This window comes from Chelonia mydas, chromosome 10 (genome assembly GCF_015237465.2).
Source record: "Chelonia mydas isolate rCheMyd1 chromosome 10, rCheMyd1.pri.v2, whole genome shotgun sequence".
Taxonomy (NCBI): Eukaryota; Metazoa; Chordata; order Testudines; family Cheloniidae; genus Chelonia; species Chelonia mydas.
In genome coordinates, this window is record NC_051250.2 from 41,398,486 (window position 1) to 41,418,616 (window position 20,131).

The 20,131-nt window shown below is 43.4% G+C and overlaps 1 protein-coding gene across 32 annotated transcripts in view; it reads right to left on the bottom strand.

The window, feature by feature from the left end:
- NEO1 (neogenin 1) overlaps window positions 1–20,131 on the bottom strand; it is a 498,185-nt gene that overhangs the window by 70,887 nt on the left and 407,167 nt on the right. For all 32 annotated transcript variants that reach the window (XM_043523405.1, XM_043523409.1, XM_037911829.2 and 29 more), the window contains exons 10-14: window positions 7,569–7,717; window positions 5,752–5,890; window positions 3,770–3,819; window positions 2,746–2,890; window positions 130–240 (exon numbers count right to left, since the gene is read on the bottom strand). In XM_043523405.1, coding sequence (XP_043379340.1) covers window positions 130–240; window positions 2,746–2,890; window positions 3,770–3,819; window positions 5,752–5,890; window positions 7,569–7,717 — 594 coding nt within the window. The remainder of the gene's footprint in view (window positions 1–129; window positions 241–2,745; window positions 2,891–3,769; window positions 3,820–5,751; window positions 5,891–7,568; window positions 7,718–20,131) is intronic.

A 20,131-nucleotide genomic window follows, 5' to 3' on the forward strand; every position in this document is an offset into this window, starting at 1 on the left:
ATTAGAATATAGTAAACACAATGGAGCAAAATTATGTTTGCTTTGGAAAAAGGTCTGCCAAATTTTGTAGTTACCCTGGTCCATGAATTTTGAGGTCTTTAAAGTCAGAAACATGCTTATGGTCCTTACCATCTAGATCACTCTCAAAAGTTTCTGCTGATATCCAATCAGTAGCTGGTCCTGTACCATTGCTTGTTAAGGCAGCCACACGGAAACTATATTCTGTACCTCGCTCAAGACCTAATATAAAAATAATATAAAAGTTACTAAAATAGGAGCTCTAATGGTGATCAAAGAATCACAATTTCTAATTAAAACATCAAGAATCTCACCATCAGACTTTGACAGTAAAAGCTTGTTAATGCAAAACTAAATGAGTGGATGCACACACTGTAGCTGCTGTTGTGACATCGTTTGGGTCAAGCCTGAAACGGAGCCAGTGAGTTAAGTGCATTATGTTTTGGCCTTTCACCCCTGAGACTGCTGTTGAGCAAAACCTGAGGTCAGGAATGGAAATCAGCACTACTTGCAGTGAGACTCCAGTAAGTGAAATTGACACAAATTATTGTGTAGCAGCCAGACTGTGACGGCAGACACCCAGGACTATGGCACTCTGGAGACCTTCCCTGTAGGTCACTGGCAGAACAGCATGAACGTCGTGTGTAACATATATAGCCAGCTGATAAATGAAAGACTTTGCTTTTCATGCTTTGTCTGCACAACAGAAACCTCCACATTTCTATAACTAACCTTCTGCATTCAGTGCCAACTATTGAGTGATCAAAGTATGTAGGAAGTGAATTATTCTTCTTAGATAAACATCTACAAGCTATAACCAAAGCAATGGTAAGATACACTGTAATAGTTAATATATACCTTTATCAAACATACATATGAATAAGAGCATCCACAGTTACCCCCCAAACCCACCACTGTGCCATTTAAGGTATTTTTAAAAAAGAACATAAACCTTTATGACATGGTTTGAAAAACACTTCCTCTGTGAGCAATTATTCCATACTTGTCCATTATGGGATTTCTTGCACCTTCCTCTGAAACATCTGGTACAGATCAGTGTCACAGACAAGATACTGAATTAGATGGACCACTGGTCTAATCCAGTGTGGCAATTTCTATGTAGTGGGAGCTAAGAATTCAAGATGATATCCAAAGAGCCTTAAAAAACCCAGGATTCAAAGGATAATGTAACATCTTGGAGGAAACAATCCACGGAAAAAACAAAAACCAAAATTTAAAATCCCCCGAGCATAAAATCTTTGTGGTACAACTAAAGTTGTATTAGTTTCACAGATCAGCTAATTTTTAAATAAACACTAGAGTTAAAAACCAGTTCAACATCACCTTCATTATTCACATTTTAGTTTATTATAATAAATGTTTAGAATTTATTTCTTGTATTTTTGTATTTGCACTATTCAGAGCACTCAATTTCAGTTTTGTTTATAAACAATTTATAATCAGCTCCACATTACAGAATTCTGTTATATGAAAATAGTAAAGTCTGGATTGTGAATGCTATTTTTAAAGGAATACCATTCCTCTGAAAATTTTCCATTGACCTGTCAACTGATGTTAAGTTTACAGAATTCAGATTGTTCTGACAGAGCCCATTTACATGTACTAATGATATGGGTTGCATGCTGAATTTCCTTAATGACAAGGGTATGATGGGACTAAAACAAAACAAGTGTTTCTAAGTGTAGTTTGGTTTGGCTTTACATGCCCTAAATAGAAGAGGTCCTGCTCCATTCTCGAGCCCCACAGCACCACTGAAACTCACTGTGAACGGAGCTTGCAGATCTGGGAACAAATCATGCAACTGCCCATTTTAAGTGTGTGTTCATCTAGTTAGGCTATTATTTTTAGAGCCCTGTGTGGATACAAAATTTGTATACACATCTGATCTGCAAACATGGTCTGCAGTTATAAAGTGGATATCCACAGATTTGCAGGGCTCTAATTATTTTATCTCTTATAGCAAAAACAGTGGCTGGCTAGTTGTGACTTCAGAGATTAAAAAATGAACAAAACATTTAGACAGGTTTCAGAGTAACAGCCGTGTTAGTCTGTATTCGCAAAAAGAAAAGGAGTACTTGTGGCACCTTAGAGACTAACCAATTTATTTGAGCATGAGCTTTCGTGAGCTACAGCTCACTTCATCGGATGCATCCAATGAAGTGAGCTGTAGCTCACGAAAGCTCATGCTCAAATAAATTGGTTAGTCTCTAAGGTGCCACAAGTACTTCTTTTCTTTTTGCGAAAACATTTAGAATCACTTATGTGTTGAGTGTCCTGATTACTTTTGTTATATGATGTACATATACAATTCTATCAACAATAAAAAGCGTACATTAGCACTTTTCAATCAAGGATCTCAAAATCCTTTACAAAGGTTCCACTTTGCAGATAAGGAAACTGAGACACAGAGGATTTAAGGGAGTTGTCCAGTATACACAGCAATCCAATGGCAGAATTAGGAACAGAACTCAGGTCATGACTTCAGTCCTGCCCTACCTGCTGTCCCATGCTGCCTCCAAACTTACCACAATTAGCTCATGTAAAGCACATTTTCAGGTCACCTATAAATGCTAGGAGTGTATGGAATCTTGTTCCCAAACCTGCCATTCCCAGAAACAAGCGGGACCTACTCAGCTCCTGATAACAGGAGCTTGGGGATAATTGTGACTTTTTTCAGTTTTAACTAAATGATGTAAAATAGCTTACCTTCAATTAGCTGAAAAAGTTGTGTCCCACCAATGCTCTCTGTTACCTCACTCTTACGAGATGCTTTACGGTAGCGAATTTTGTAGCCTGTGATTTGACCATTGTGTGTTCCTGCAGGAGGGGGTTGCCAATGTATTATGATGCTCTGTGAAAGGTAAAATGCATTATAAATCACTGCCTCCCATCAAGCCAATCAAACTGTTTTATTCGTAATGCTCCACGTATTACCCCCCAAAAAATACAAATAGTAAAACAGGGGATATTCAGGAAAGAATTTTTAATTAATCTGCAAAAATACTCAAAATGTAAAATCTTTGTGCCTAAATAAAACTGAATGTGCACATGGTTCTCTATTTTAAAGTACTCAGGAGGCTAACCCGTAATAATGTTTATATACACATATGTATACAGATATATGAAATTATTATAAATCAGACACACAGGGCAGTAGTTAATCACTGGGAACACATTCTAGCTCTGTTACTTCAGAGTTTTACATTTGATCTAAACTCTTCTGTTCTGTAGTACAGAGCCTCTGTTCTTAGCCCTGGTGCATTGCCATTTAGTTACGTGTACTCCTAACCCACAATGGAGCTTGTGCTGCTCCAAACACAGGGTCATAATTCCTCTAGTTTGTTAAAACACACAAAACTGAATAGAAGACAGCAGGCACTATCTCCCAGAGTAAGACCTGATTTGTACCAAAACTGATAAAGTTATCCAAGTGGTTGGAAACTAAGGACATGTAGGTTGGAGGAATCAGGTGATGTACATGGAAAGAAAAAGCCTGCCCTGAACCTGAATACTTGGGGAGATAGTACAGAACTGATCTGGAATTAAGCCAGTCAGGCTCTGTGATCTGGAGAGGGGTAGTCTTTCTGGGAGAGGGGGACATGTGTCGAAGTCTGCTTGAGGGATGGGAGGATTTGAAGGAACAGTCTAAGGGGGCTTGAAATTTTGGTCTACCTGGGCTCCATCTACTAGTCATCCACCCGTCAAAAATGGCAAATTAACAGCATCTTACCTTGGAATTCCGCACTTCCAGCGACAGATTCTGGGGTGCAGCACTGGGGACTAGAAATGTTTTAAAAAATTACTCCTCCAAAACTCTGTAAGTAATAGAATTCCTCCCTGATATCGGTCCATTGCATAGGAGTCAAATCCCAAGATCTCTCGTCTTGGGCCATATTTTATATACTTATTAAATAGCTCTACTATGAATACTTTACGGTAGACAGTAATTGTTCAGCCAAGTAGGTCTTACGGTATATAGATCTAGTTGGCACAGGTTCTATTTTTTTAACCTGAGTGCCTACTAGTAAGCACCTGAATAAAAGGGGCCTGATAGTCAAAGTTTCTGAGCATCTACATCTCCCATTGACAACACCAGAAGAGATGGTTGCTCAGCATCTTTTAAAATCAGAACATTTACTTAGGTTCCTAATTTTGAAATTTTGGCCCTATTGTTTATATCATGACATCTTCCCAAAGGAAAACTGGATACAAAGTAGCTCAGGTCTGTTTAGTGGTGTAAAATGAGAAATTCTTTGTTAAACTGTTTAACTAAACAGTAGCAACTTTGTATCATGACATTTACAATTGGGCTGTGAAAAAATGAACCAATGGATATATTAGAGAGCCTTAGACCCTGTTATGTCCCGTCTGCATTGATTTAGTGGTGCAAAGCTCACATAAAGTTATCCCAAAGGGATAGCGGAGTCTTCTCCTGGCATAGAAACGAAGAGCCAGCATAATGTAAGGTGCTAGGGTGAGGCTGCAGCATAACAAGGCTATATAGGTTGGGATCAGAGCATGCTGAACTCTGGTGATACTTAGCTGGCAGAATAGTTCCTAGGGAACCATTCCAGATAGCATCAATTGAGAGCCCTCCTATGGCTACCGTAATTTACGCTGGGGACTAGCTAGACTCAGCATGGGGGTGGCAGAAGGGCAGGCTTCTCCCTGAATGTGAGCTCAGCACAAGTGAGGATTAAGCCCTGCTCTCTTTCACAAAGACGAAAACAGATTAAGAAGAAGAAAACAAAAACTGCAACACTTTCTGGAGCCTGCTTGCAAATAGGGGTGCGGGAAACCTGAAAAAGGGAAGAAGTATCTGAAGGGCAATCAAGAATAAATACAAGCATATTTCAGAGCTAAGCATTACAGGTAAAAGCCAGTGTTAATAGTGGCCACTCTACAATTTTTTTTTAAATATAGCCAAATTTACTTACTTCCCTTTCCGATTGGCTTGCCTGAAATAATGTAACAATCGCCTGCTTTTAGCAATAAATACTACTGATTTAACAATATCCACATGGGAAGCAGATCAGAAATACAGGGTTTTTCCCCATCAGCTAGCAAACTTAGCAGGTGAATTATTAAAGGGAAAAAAAGGAGAAGAAAAAGTGTAAAGATAATGTAAGAACAAATATGAAACATCAAAGAAATCATCAATTTATCATAGCTGTACTGTATGTGCCACTACAAAAAAACATCTTTTAAATTTAAGACTAGGACTTAATCATTCCAATGCAAGTATTTATTCTGGGGTTGATGATTATTATACAAGATCTCCACCTATGAACACTTAAAATGAAAACTCTCTTAATGTGAAAAATCTGCCTACATACAGTAAATTACAGAAACTCAAAAAAAAAATCTGGGGTTACTGGCTTCAGTATTATTCCGTGTTTTTGATCTAGATATGTTGTACAAGCGTTAGTCCATGATGTGAATATTAGGGAAATAATTGTTTGATTATTAGGGAAATAATTGTTTGATTATTAGAAAAGCAGATGCTTTTGCAGGTATAGTAATCTCCTTCCACCCACTTCCAACAATCTCAAAGAGGTCCAATCAGCATGCACGAGCATATTCCGCAACCACATCATGATACAGGGCAATGTCTTGCAAGAAACTTCTGCAGCTCTATTCGGTTAAAAATCCATTTAATCGGAAGAGATTACCAAATGATTTCCACAAGAAAACTGGAATAAAGCAACTCACCATCTGACAGAGTTTGCACAACAACATCTTGGGTAGAGACTCCAGGACCGTGTTTATTGTAGGCTACCACTCGGAAGCTGTACTCAGTATATTTCTTTAATCCATTAATGGTGTAGGAGTGACCTCCAACATCAACATCCTGTTCACGAACAAAGATACATGCGACTCAATCCCTAAAGCAATGCTGACATGCTAACAGGCCTGGCTCCCGGCAAGCGCTGCAACCTGGTGTGCTGGGTCACAGTGCTGCTCAGGTTTGCCCCCTGCCTCATCATGATGGAGGGGCAGCTGGGCCAACCAGTGCTCTGACCCTGCTCACTGGGTTGAAACACCTGGAGTGGCGAGCTGTGCTCAGCCCGGTGCGTGGGACAGGAACCACCATTGCAGGGTGAGTCACAGACACACACAAAAATTAACAGACAAATAGGAAATATTGGCTATCTATGGCTTTCTTACCCACCCTGACAAGCCTGGAGCCCAACTCATAATCAGCTACAGGGGCAGCATTGTTGCTTTTTCCTTTAAAGTCACAATCTATTGAGTCAACAAAGTTTAGTCACATAAGAGGATCCCACTCTCTTCCTCCAAAATACTAGCAGCCAAACTCAAGCAATAGAAAGATTAGGGATCACATTAAAGCCACCAATTAAATTAGCTGTTTCCATCTCTCGTAAAAGAGGAATGAATCTGTCTACAAACTTAGCAAGTCCACTTGACATAGTCTGAGTTAATATTGCTAAACTTAAGATCCTCACTGTGTTTCCAATACTTCTTAGCAAGCTCATTGACTTAGCTCTTAAGTATTCCCAGAACACATTCTCTTGTGACGGTGCATGAGCCTTTTGGTGCCCTCTGGAGATGACTACATCCCTGATGTTTCCCACTGAAGTGGTGGCCCTTAGAGAAGGGCTCTGTGGGACAAACAGCCTGGAGATACATTTTCGTATTAATTCCCAACAAGAACTCAGTCAGTTCAGGAAGACACTCCCACGTGGGAGTGAATTAGATATATGAGATACGTGTAAAGCTTTGTGGAGGGAATGGAGCCAGAGACTTCTGATACGTTATTGTTATTGTGGTTAAACCAGAACTGCTGAAATAAATCCAAAACCCAGATAGGCTTTTTGTATTTAAGTCTCCTTTAAAATTTCTGAGTACTCACTCAGAGCCAAACTTGCCCTTTCATAAATATTTCTTCATAAGCATTTGCTAACTTGGGGCCTTGTCTATGTAAAGGCTGCTGCAGCTTACCTAAAATCAGTTTTAAAATGAGCAATTTGGTTAAAACAATGCAAACTCCAGTATGAAAAGACATATTGCTATGTAATTGGATTATGTTGATTCATCTTGCCTTGGTAAAAGCTAAACCAGCACAAGTCAGTTTTAAACTGATAAACTGATGTAAACTCCTTTGGATTTTCTTAACTAATTTGCTTTTAAACTAATTTTAGTTTAACTCATGCAACTTTTATGTGTAGATCAGGCCTGAACAAGTCATGTATCAATTTGCTGTTAAATTAGATGAGCTAGAACATAGAATACTGTCTTAATTTTGTTATGTTCGTACTTCATGAACCCCACAATACTATAAAACTCTCAGTTCCTCTTTTCAGAGAGACATTCAGTTTCTATAGCTCCATAATTTCATCCTTAATATGCTGGCATTATCCAAACTGCCAGTCAAATGATTGGCAGGATGTTTTGAGAAACTCAGAGGAAAAGCGTTATAACTAGAAAGCATTGTTATTGGGTATATGGCTGTATGACCAGAGTTAAACTGGCATTATATTCTGTCAAGAGAGATATAGGTCTCATACCTGTTCATTATCTGTCCCCTTTTCCATGTAATACAGCTTGTAGTTCTGGATTTCACCATTGCCTGACAACGGTGTGTCCCATGTGACAGTGATTGAAGTGGGCGAATTAGCATATGCTCGAATGTTCGGTGCTGGACCAGGAAGTTGAACTGGAACATAAACATGGAACTAGTGTAAATTCATCAAACATAACTATTACATTTGACATTGCTAAATGTACTGAGGCAAACCCAAAAAGCAATCAACCCTGAAATACTCCTTAAAACAGGTATTCTGGGTAACTGAACAAACCCATTAATATTACTGTACATTTTGCAGGCACAAGTTGTGTCCGCAATGGGAGTCCACCCTTCTGAAAACTTATCCCTACATATTGTGCATAGACTTTTAGGCACATTCTACTAACAGTGAATCAAACTCCTCTCTATTACACCAGTTTTATATGGATGTCACTTCCCTGACATCAAAGGCGCCACATAAGCATAAAACTGTTGTAAAGGAGAGAGAATATGTTCCAGTAATTTTCCACCCTCTTCCACACTACCTCAGTTTCAGAATACCTGAACTCCATTTCACTAATTGGCAGACTGAGAGATATGGTATTGTCTCAAATGGTAGAAAACTTCATTTTTTAATCTCATTATTTGCAAACCCTGCAGACCACAGAGCAACTTCTGATTTCAAAAGGAGTTCTACTGCAAAGGTACATTATATGTTGGAGCTTTTTATATTGCACTTCAGAGATATATTCTGAATGTATCTGCTCTCCATTCATGCCAAAATAGAACTTGTTTTGAAGAACACAGAAATATCAGCCAGCTGGTGTAACAGATGGAGCAAAATCAAAGAACCTCTGACACTAATACTTTCTTCCTTCTCTTCTGCCAAAACAAACACAAAAATTATCCCATTCTTTGTGTCACTGTGTGAAAATTTCATATCTGAGGTAGAAATCTGCAAAGGCACTTACATTTACAACAAATGCTTTAACATTTGTAAACCACTTCCATACACTTTAAAAGGGATGAAAAATACATGCTTAAGTAATTATAATATGTTGATCTAGCTGTCTTTGTGTAGTGCACATTGAAAGTATTTGCACTTTCTATGCTCAGCTGAGGCAATTATGTGTGGAATATAGGAACAAGCGGTACAGAACAGAGATAAAACATTAACAGAACTAGAAGTAATCATAGTTATAGAAACTAAGGGTTGATGGGATCAGAAGGATCTTCACAGAGTCATAAGAGATAAAAATTAATGGCCTGATTTGCAGAGCTGTTGGAATAACCCCATCTCCCACTGGGGACAATGGGAGCTGCAAGTGCTCAACACTTGAAAAAGAGGCAATAAAACTACATTTCAAAGAGCATGACAAAAATAGGCAACATTCGGAGCAGCTGCCTGTTCTCTCATGGACTGTGTATAGTTACTGATGTTTTAATCCACCTAGCCATTATTGGTAGACACAGCTCATTAACTTCCAGATCCTCAAAAGCTTAACACAACTGGAAATATCGGAAGTACCCCCAGAAAATTCTGGTTTGGACAGAAGCAAGTTGTCACTCTTATCACCTTCCAGAATATAGGTTACTCTTCAGGAAGAAACTCTTGGCTTTCAGAACTGAAAAATGCTCTTTATTATCTTTATGATTGGCAATCATATCCCATTCTTAAAAAATACAGATTTAGGTAGTGAAACAGACAAGACAGTCACCTATCTTTTTGTAACCGTTGTTCTTTGAGATGTGTTGCTTATGTCCATTCCATTCTTGGTTTGTGTAAGCCCACATGTGCAGTCATCGGAGATTTTTGACTTAGTGGTATCCGGAGGGCTGGCTGTGATACCCCCCTGAGTGCCGCGCTCATGCGTCGGTATACCAGACGCTGCTGACCCTATGCCCTCTCAGTTCCTTCTTGCTGACAACTCCATGAGGGCGGGTAATGGAATGGACATGAGCAACACATCTCAAAGAACAACAGTTACGGAAAGGTCGGTAACTGTTTTTTCTTCTTCGAGTGCTTGCTCATGTTGATTCCATTCTACATGACTCACAAGCAGTGTCCACGGAGGTGGGCTCGGAGTCCACAGTCTTGCAGCACTGCTCTGCCAAAGCCAGCGTCGGCTCAAGCTTGCTGGGTAAGCACATAATGAGATGCACACGTATGGACAGATGACCAGGTAGTGGCCCTACAGATCTCTTGGATTGGTACTTGTGCAACGAAGGCCACTGATGATGCTTGTGCCCAAGTCGAGTGTGCCATCATGATCGCTGGCAGAGGCACCTTCACCAGCTCATAGCAGTGGCAGATGCCCACCTCGGGGTGGAGTGACTGCTCGTGGCGAGACGAGACGGCTCTGCTGAGGCGATCCGATAATACATTCTTGGTCCTGGGTAGGTGTGCTGCCACGAAATGAATGGCATGCTGCACATAGAAGTCCCAGAGCCAGAAGGCTTCCTGGCAAAGTGCTGACGACCTTGCACTACCTTGCTTTCTGACATAAGCAACACGGTGGTGTTGTCTGTCGTGGTGTTGTCCATCAGAACTTGAACCACCTTGCCTTGTAAGTGGGACCGAAAAGCCTGACAGGCCAAGCGAACCACTCTGAGCTCCCTGACATTCATGTGGCGGGAGCAGTCGACCTGGTGTACTGTTTCCTGTTCTGACGAATCGTGAACAAGTCCACCTGGGGAGAGCCCCAGTTTCTCAGCCTCCTTGTTTTTTTGGGTGAAACTAGATTGCCCTTACTTGTCTCTTTCATTGGCTGCAGAAACAACCAACAACCCCAGGGGCGGGTGAGTGTACAAGTATTTGAACTCCTTGGCTGGGATGAAATACTTCTTCTCAGCCCTCTGGGAAGTGGGTGGCATTGAGTTCGGGGTATGCCAGAGAGCTTTTGAATCTTTAGGACCCCTTTGTGCACTGGGAGAGTGACATGTGCAGGGGTGGATGCGGAGAGCACATTAAACAAAGTGTCTGCTTGCTCCGCCATCTCTCCCACCATTAGGCCTAAGCTCGTAGCCACCCTTTAGAGCAGGGCTTGGTGCTCCTTAAAGTCATCTGGTGGGCTAGCACCCACAGTCTGATCTGGAGAGAATGAGGATGACTTTTCCACTGCGGGCAAGCCCAGGGCATCAGCTCCTGTGGGGAAAGAGGGTCTTGGGGTGGGCACCCTTCCACCCCAGCATCCACTTGCACTTCACCCACCGAGTCTGGTGCTGTCTGATACTTGTCCGATGCAGCGACTGAACGGTGGGTTCCAAAGAGGATGGATCTAGACTGTTCTCAGTGGTACCAGATGACAGAACAAGGAGTAATGGTCCCAAGTTGCAGTGGGGGAGGTTTAGGTTGGATGTCAGGAAAAACTTTTTCACTAGGAGGGTGGTGAAGCACTGGAATGGGTTACCTAGGGAGGTGGTGGAATCTCCTTCCTTCGAGGTTTTCAAGGTCAGACTTGACAAAGCCTTGGTATGATTTAGTTGGGGATTGGTCCTGCTTTGAGCAGAGGGTTGGACTAGATGACCTCCTGAGGTCCCTTCCAACCCTGATATTCTATGATTCTATGACTGACCATTGGTGCGACGGGGGCATTGGCATAACTGGCATACCCCAGGCTTTCCAGTAAGGCCATTGCACTGGCCTCTGGCCCTGCTGCCAGGAAAGTCTAGGTCATGCCTGTTGGGAATGTGGACAGACGGCAGCCACGCTTGCAGAAGCCAGAGATGGAGCCAAGCATGTTCACTTGGCCATGTGGTCCAACAACCGCAAGCAGGTGTGAGCCACGGTGAGCTGGTAGTTCTTTACATGGGAGATCAGGTCCAACATGGCCTGAAAAAGATCAGGTCCAACATGGCTTCCAGAAGGAAGGCTCTAGCTCGCGTGGAGTCGAGAACCGCCCCAATGAACTCTATTCACTGGACGGGCATTAAGGTGGATTTTTTCTCATTTATTAACAGGCCCCTGTTGTGGCAGGTGGAACGCACCAGATCGAGGCTCCTTTGAACTTGCTCCTGACACCTGCCCTTGACGAGCCAGTCATTGAGATACTGGAAGACCTGGACACCTCAACATCTCAGGTAAGCAGCCACTGGCGCCATATATTTTGTGAACACCCTCAGGGCTGATGAGAGGCCCAAGGGCAGTGCTGTGAAATGAAAATGGCGTCCACCCACTATGAAACAGAGGAAACGTCTGTGACCTTGGAATATGGAAATAAGCGTCCTTTAAGTGGAGGGCAGCATACCAGTCTCCTGGATCCCAGGTGGGAATAATGCCAGGGAGAAGGAGTTGCTCGTGAGAAGGGTCCCTGAAGGGAAAGAGGGGGGTGGGAGTGAGGGGCGGCTGAAAACTGCAGGGTATAAAACAGAGATTCTACGTCCAGCACCCAGTGGTCTGAGATGACCTGTGACCAGGTCGAATGATAGGGATGAAGATGGTTGAGGAAAGAACAAGGTGGATCCAGGGAATTGATTGAGGCATCGCTCTCAAGCGCACCTTCAAAATGAGTGCTTCTGGCCCCCGGGATGCTGCACTGGGGCAGGCAGTGCAGGTGAATGGGAGGAGGAAGGGCAGTAGCGACTAAAGCTCATGTGTCTATCCCTTCTCCTTGCAGACGCCCTACGAGGCTGCCAAGGCCTTGGCAGAGGGGTCAGCCAGAACTGCTTCCATGCAGACTGCAGCATATTCATGGTCAGTAAGTGAAGGGTGGCCCAAGTGTCCTTTAATCCATGCAGCCTCACATCAGTCTGCACTGAAAAGAAACCGTTCCCATCGAATGGGAGGTCCTAGATAGAGGCCTGCATCTTTTGGGACAGGACGGCAGTCTGAAGCCAAGAGCTGCACCTCATAACCACCGTGGCTGCGACCACCCTACCTTTCTTGTCCGCCACGTCCCACACTATTTGGATGGAGCGCCTAGCCACCGTGGTGCCCTCCTCCACCAGGTCACCAAATTCCTGGGCCACACCCTGTGGGAAGGACTCCTTGAACTTATGGAGGGAGTCCCATAAGTTAAACTTGTACTGCCCAAGAGGTCCTGATGGTTCACTACCCGGAACTGCAGGCTGGCTGTTGAATACATTTTTCTCCCAAAGAGGTCCAGTCTTTTGGCCTCTTTATTTTCGGGAGTTGAACTAGTGTGCCCCTGCTTGTCCTTTTCCTTAGCCGCAGAGACAACCAGTGAGCCCAGAGGTGGGTGGGTATAAAGGTACTGAAACCCTTTGGCCGGGATGAAGTACTTCTTTTCAGCCCTTTTGGAGGTGGGAGGGATGGACGAAAAGGTCTACCAGAGGACCTTGGCAATTTTCAGGAACCTGTCATGCACTAGTAGTGCAATACATGCCGGGGTAGAGGCTGAGAGGACACAGAACAAAGCGTCCGCCTGATCGGCTGTCTTCTCCATCCCTAGGCCCAAGTTCTCGGCCACCTGTTGAAGCAGGGCCTGATGTTCCTTAAAATCGTTTGGCAGGCTGGCCCTCAAGGGTCCTGCAACCGCCTCGTCTGGGAATAAGGATGACGACGAGGCATCATCCCCAGTGGGGGATGGAGGTTTTGGGGTGGGCACTGTCTCCTCTACCCGGACCTCTGAGTGGGTCTCATGCCCCGAGCCCGGTGCTGCCAGCTGTTGCTCCAAGGTGGCAGCAGATGTGTGGTGCGAAGGGGGCACTGGTGAGGCCTCATCTGGAGTACTGTGTCCAGTTTTGGGCCCCACACTACAAGAAGGATGTGGATAAATTGGAAAGAGTCCAGCGAAGGGCAACAAAAATGATTAGGGGTCTAGAGCACATGACTTATGAGGAGAGGCTGAGGGAGCTGGGATTGTTTAGTCTGCAGAAGAGAAGAATGAGGGGAGATTTGATAGCTGCTTTCAACTACCTGAAAGGGGGTTCCAAAGAGGATGGCTCTAGACTGTTCTCAATGGTAGCAGATGACAGAACGAGGAGTAATGGTCTCAAGTTGCAATGGGGGAGGTTTAGATTGGATATTAGGAAAAACTTTTTCACTAAGAGGGTGGTGAAACACTGGAATGCGTTACCTAGGGAGGTGGTAGAATCTCCTTCCTTACAGGTTTTTAAGGTCAGGCTTGACAAAGCCCTGGCTGGGATGATTTAACTGGGACTTGGTCCTGCTTTGAGCAGGGGGTTGGACTAGATGACCTTTTGGGGTCCCTTCCAACCCTGATATTCTATGATTCTATGATTCTATGATCGTCATCACCGGCATGCCCCATGCACTCAAATAAGGCCACTGCGCTGGCCACTGGCTATGTTGCCAAGGCGGTGACGTAGACATAGATGCAGACTCAGGTGCCCAATCGCACTGGTGGGGTTTTGGCAAGGGGCTGAACTGCTCTTCCGTGCTGGAGGAATCATCCTCCGGTGACCATGGCGGGGCTGTCGACACCTGTGCCTGCTGTAGTTTGAACCCGCTGCCTCTTGTCCTGCTCTCTATGGAAAAACAGAATAACTTTTCTTCATCTTTTTTGTTGCAGCCTTTCACATATCTGAAGACCATTACCATATCCCCCCTTAATCTCCTCTTTTCCAAATTAAACATATCCGGTTCCATCAACCTTTGCTCATATGACTTGCATTCCATCCCTTTGACCATCTTTGTCACTCACCTCTAGATCCCTTCCAGTTTCTCTACATCCTTTCTATACATTGGTGACCAAAACTGGACACCCCACTCCAACTGAGGCTTAACAAGCACTGAGCAGAGCAGTACTATCACTATCCCGTGACTTACATGCTATGCCTCTGTTAATGCAAACTACAATTCATTTGCTTTTTTCGCAACAGCATTGCATTGCTGACTCATGTTGAGGTTGTGATCCACCACAACTCCCAGATCCTTCTCAGCAGTGCTGCTGCTATGCCAGTTTTCCTTGAGGAGGTGTTGCGCTGTACAGTCAAGAATGAATACACTTGCTCTGAGGTCCAACGGGAAGTGAGCAAAAGACTTACTGAGAGTCTCTGGGTGAGGATAACAAGGGAAAAGAACAGTAACGATGTTATGGTGGGGGGGGCGTCTATTATAGACCCCCATATCAGGAAGAGGAAGTAGATGAGTCATTCTACAAGCAGGTAACAAGATTAGCTAACACACATGAGCTAGTATTAATGGGGGATTGTAACTTTCCCTGATATCTGTTGGAAGACTATTAGAGCAAAACATAATACTGCAAATCCTGCAAATTATTAGCATGTGTAAGGAACAACTTTCCAATTCAGAAATTTGAGGAAACAACCAAGGGGTCACCCATTTTGGATCTGGTTTTGACCAACGGTGATGAATTAGTTGCAAACGTGAAGGTGGTTGGGAACTTGGGAGGATGTGATCATGATCTGATAGAATTCAAGATCCTATGGAAAGGAGGACATGAGAACAGCAGAACAAGGACACTGAATTTCAGAAAGGCAGACTTCAACTGACTCAGAAAAATTGTAAGCAAGGTGCCATGAAAAGACCAATTAGGAAGAAAAGAAGTCAAAAGGGGCTGATAGTTCTTTAAAGATGTAATACTATAGGCTCAATAGCAAGCTATTCTGACACAGAGGAAAGATAAGAACCACCATGGGAGGCCAATGTGGTTTTGGAGCTTTTTTTAAGCTATCTAAAACCAAAAGGGATACATACAGGAAATAGACGGAAGGTCATGTCACCGAAGAATACATGGGAATAGTACGAGCATGTAGGGACAAAATCAGGAAAGCCAAGGCAAAGAATGAGCTACAGCTGGCAAGAAATGTTAGAGACAGCAGGAAGACGTTCTTCAAATATGTCAGACAAAAAAGAAAGATCAAGCACACTGTTGGTTCACTGCTCAACGGAGAAGGTGAGCTGAGAACAGAAGATGACAGGAAGGCAGAGCTGCTAAAGCCTACTTTGCCCCAGTTTTCTCACAAAAATATAACGTGACCAGATGACTAGTGAAGTTACCATTGACAATAAAGGGAAGGGATATAGATTGGGATAAGAAAAGAACATGTCAGAGATCTACAGACAAATTTGCCTATTTAGAAACTGGGGGATTAATTCCCTGAAAGAAAACTATCGCCTTCCTCTCATGGATAAAAGTGACCCAGCCAAAATTTTAATTAGATCTGCTTACAAAAGTGGAGAGAACTAAATCTGGTTCACTCTGACTGTTTGAATTATTTGGCTATGAATCATTTCATTGAGTTAGCACCAACAGCTAAGTCCATCCCATGTCTATCCCTAAAAGGACTTTTCTTATTCTAAGGGAGATTTTCAGTAGACAACTAAATATTTCAAACAAACAATTAAAAATGTATATTAATGCTTCTCAGTTCCTTTGATTCCAGTCCATTTGTCTTCTTTACATCTATGTTACTAGAACATTATGGTTGCATGGTTAAATACTCAAAAATCAGTAAAAAAAAAATAAATAAATCAAGGACTGACATTATTACACAACTCTGCCTGCTTGTGCATACACATTACGATACAGTTACACCACCACAGACTATTTTTCAAATACATGATTTTTTCCACAACCTTAGATACACATTGTGACTTTAAGAGCATTCCAATGCCAGAGGGCAGGGGGCTCCCTTGTACCTAGCAGTGTCTCAGTGTGCCCCAAATCATTCTTGTCATAATCTGTATTTAAAAGGTGTCATGTAAGGTATGATATGGCAATGCGCTAATGGCAAACTGGCAATGCGCTAATCATTAATACTATTGAGTTGTGTATGCATGGGTGATGTATGAAAAATTATAAATATGTGATGGAAATACATTCTAGAAATGCGTTGGCAGGTAGGGCGTAAGTTACCCACTCTGTACAAAGGAATGTGTCTCTAATGTAAATTAAGCAAAGAGACAATGGAAGTACATTTAAATAAAAGGTTAACAAAGCCATCAAACTAGCAAGTTGGGAGATAGCCATATAACTATCGTGACAGGGGAAGAAGACTGCAAAAATTAACATGGCGTCAGCAAGCTGAGCCCCCAGAAGGGTTTCCTGACTGAAAACACAGATAAACTTTGAGGATATAAGCAAAGAGCCATTTTGACTTCTTTCACCTGAAGAGACAAAGAAACTACGTGCTTTGAGCTCTGTGGTGGATCTTGGCTAAGAACTGGCCAGCCCTGCTGGAAGAACTGTGGTGAGAAAACTACTCTGAACAAAAGGTTCTAATTTCTTAAGTTAGGGTTTACTCTTAGAAGCGTATTTTTTTTTTTTGTTTAACCATTTCTATCCCAATTCCCTCTACTTGGTATTACTTAAATATCTGCTCTTTGTTAATAAACTTAATTTTGGCTTATTATACAATCATCTCAGTGCAGTGTTTCAAACTGAAGAGTAAAATCCTCAGCCAAACTACCAGGCTAGTGCTATGTAGTCTCTTTAAATGGACCAGTGAAATTGATAAAGGTTTGTGAGTGCTGCAGTGAGATAGGCTGAGCACTGAAGAGGAGATGGTCTGGGGAAGACTCGAGGGGCTGTTGTCATCACCCTGCAAGGAGTAACCAGGATGGTGGAAGCCAAGGTGAGGCCATAGTCCTGTAAGGAGGCTGCTGGTGTCAGGACTCTGAGCCACAGCTGCACAGCACAGAAGCACCCAGGACTACAGGGCAAGCAATGACACAACCCCTTACCGGTCTGAGTGACTACTCAAAGCGTCACACATATATGGGTATCTTGTACTACTGTATACTACTCTGTATATGAAAGAATCCATGAAAGTAAGTAATATGAAAAGTAAACTACACTTCCACAGTATACTAGAGTAAGTATACAATACCTTAAAAGTGAACATGTACATGTATATACAAGACAGTATTGTATATAATTCATTTGCAACATCTTATTATGGAAGCAATGGTTGGTTGGTTCTATAGTTAAGGCTGAATTGAACTTTGCACCTGAAGTAGGGATTCACCCACTTTGTTTCATATGGTGAATACTGTTTATCCCTCCCCAAAATTACAGCACTTACTCCAATTTACAAATTAATTTATGAGTTAAAAATAATTTGAAATGGCTCCTTTAAGAAGTTTAATTCCCTGGGTCAGATTATTTTTGTCCTGAATGGTGTTACAGAACAACAGATTCTTCAAACTTTCCATATTTTGTGCATGTATATAAAGAATTAGTAATTATTTTCCCCATTATTCTTTATAACAAAACAACCTTAACTGCTCTAACATGAGGGGGAAAATGAAACTTCTTTTTAATCTGGGACTACAAAAATTATAAACTAATCATAACTGTATGGTTAATTCACTGCAACGCTATAGGATGAAGTGAAGATTTGGGTGCCTTAACTATGTATTTTCATACCTTAGCTGTAAGGATAAGGCCTTTGTCTGTAGACATATGGCAAGGCCTAAAGCCCAAGACCTTCGTCTGCAGCCAAATTAAAAAAGCAGCAGCCATTAGCTGAGAAGCAGGAAGTCACATCCTCACATTCCATCTAAATTACATTAAAACAATGTAATATCAGGCTGTCAAGAAGGACACCCTGTCCTAAAGGCACCCACTACCACCAGATAAAGAAACAGATCTTTAAGATGGTTAAAGAAAACTTAGTTTGATAGCATTCTGTCTGTCAAGAAATCACTTATCAATAGTTGTGAGATCCTAATTTCTTTATTGTTTAGTCATTATGGTTCCCACTTCTCTATTGTTTGTCTGTATGATCTCTGGTTCTTTTATTGTTTCTGTCCATTATACAGTTAATTTTGCTAAGTGTAAATCAATGAAGGTGGTGGGGTAGGATTGGTTAGAAAATTTTGTTACAATATATTAGCATTGGTTAGTTAAATTTTAGTATAACGATTGATTAAGGTATAGCTAAGCAGGTCTCAATTTTCACTATATAAACTGGGATCCAAAAGGAAGTTCTTTGGGAACCAGCTCCGGGATACAGCCCCAAGAACAGAGCTGCCAGATCTCAACACTCTGCCAATGACACCATGCAGAAACTGAAGTCCCCCAGATGGACCTGATCAAGATTGGCCATGTTTTATTGGGAGTGGTGAGCATTGTACGTGTAGTGTGTGCATTCTAGTTTTCGCTGATTGTTAATAAATAGAGGTTACATAGGATATTACTGTGTAAGGCTCTTTCACTGGTAAAAGACCCCACAAACCCACAAAAGATTAAGCCCTGACTTCACAGAGAAAGGGTGTTTGCTCTGAGTCCACAGGGAAAGGGTGTTTGCCCGAAGCAGTAGAAGAGCCTGGACCCCTAGGAACTAGGAAAGGGTGGGTGCCTAAATTAAGAGGATTATGTCTTGAGTCCTAGGAACTGAGTAAAGGTGGGTGCCCTAGACCAGCGGTTCTCAACTGGGGGTCCGCGGCCCCCAAGGGATCCGTGAGCCCTTTCAAGGGGGCCGCGGGGTCCTGTAGCTGAAGGTCCAATCCCCAGTGCACCCTCCCACACAGGGCTAAAGCCAAGGGAGGCATGGGGCAAAAGCCCTGGTCTCCGGTGCCTCCCCCCCGCCCAACCCTGCGGGGCTGAAACCGGGGGAGGTGTGGGACTGAAGCTTCAATCCCAGGCACCCCCGCGGGGCTGAATCCTGGAGCCCCTAGCCCTTGTGCTCCCTGTGGGGCTGAAGCCCTGAGCGCATGGGCAGAGTTGGGGACATGGAGGGCACTGCCCCCCCCAAACTACAGCTCAAGATCAAGGCAGTCCCGGGGGCAGTTCCACACCTCCCCCGAGTCCCCCCGCATCTTTTCTCCCTGCCCCCTGGCCAGGTCAGAGGCGGGAAGCCAAAGCCGGGCAGTGAGGGACAGCTGCTGTTCTGGCTGGTGCCATGGAGCAGGCAGCCACAGCATTCCTTCCTCTACTGCTGGTGCCACAGGTTGAAGCTGCTCCTCAGCTTCCCCTCTTTGCTCCTGCAGAGGCAGCCAGTAAGAGCCCCCGAGGTGAGGAGACCCAGCTCCGTGGCTGGCAGACCCCTCCGGGAACAGTGACCACAGGGGAGCCCTCCCAGCACGCAGCCCCTAATACCACTCTCCCTATACACTGAGCTACATCCTCCCTGCACCCTGAGCTACCCCCCTGCCTGCACACAACCTCTAGTACCCCTCTCCCTGCACCCTGAGCTGCCCCCCTAACCTCCACTGTCCTAGCCCACCTCTCACATGAGTTAGGGGAGGTACGTCAGGGGATGCTACAAAACAGACTGGCAGTGGATTATTTGCTTCTACGCCATGGTCACGTATGCCGGGAGTTTGCAGGCATGTGTTGCTTTAACATAACAGATGAAGGACCCTCCATAGAGGCTGATTTACAATGCCTGTAGCAACTGGCAAGAGACATTCATCAGCAAACTGGGGAGGATTGGCTAGGCTCTTTATTTTCTGGCTGGGGCCTTTCCCCGTGGCTAAGTGGGTTGTTCAGTCTGTTCTTTAAACTTCTTTTTCCTGTATTAATAGTGTTATTCCTGCTGTGCTGTATGTGGTCCTGTGTAAAGGCACTTGTTTTGCGCAGCCTTGGGGATCTTAATTTTACGCGTAGCCCGTTAGTGAGCAGATAAAGGTGAGAAAACTCAGGTATGGGAATGAGTATTCTCAAAGGAGGG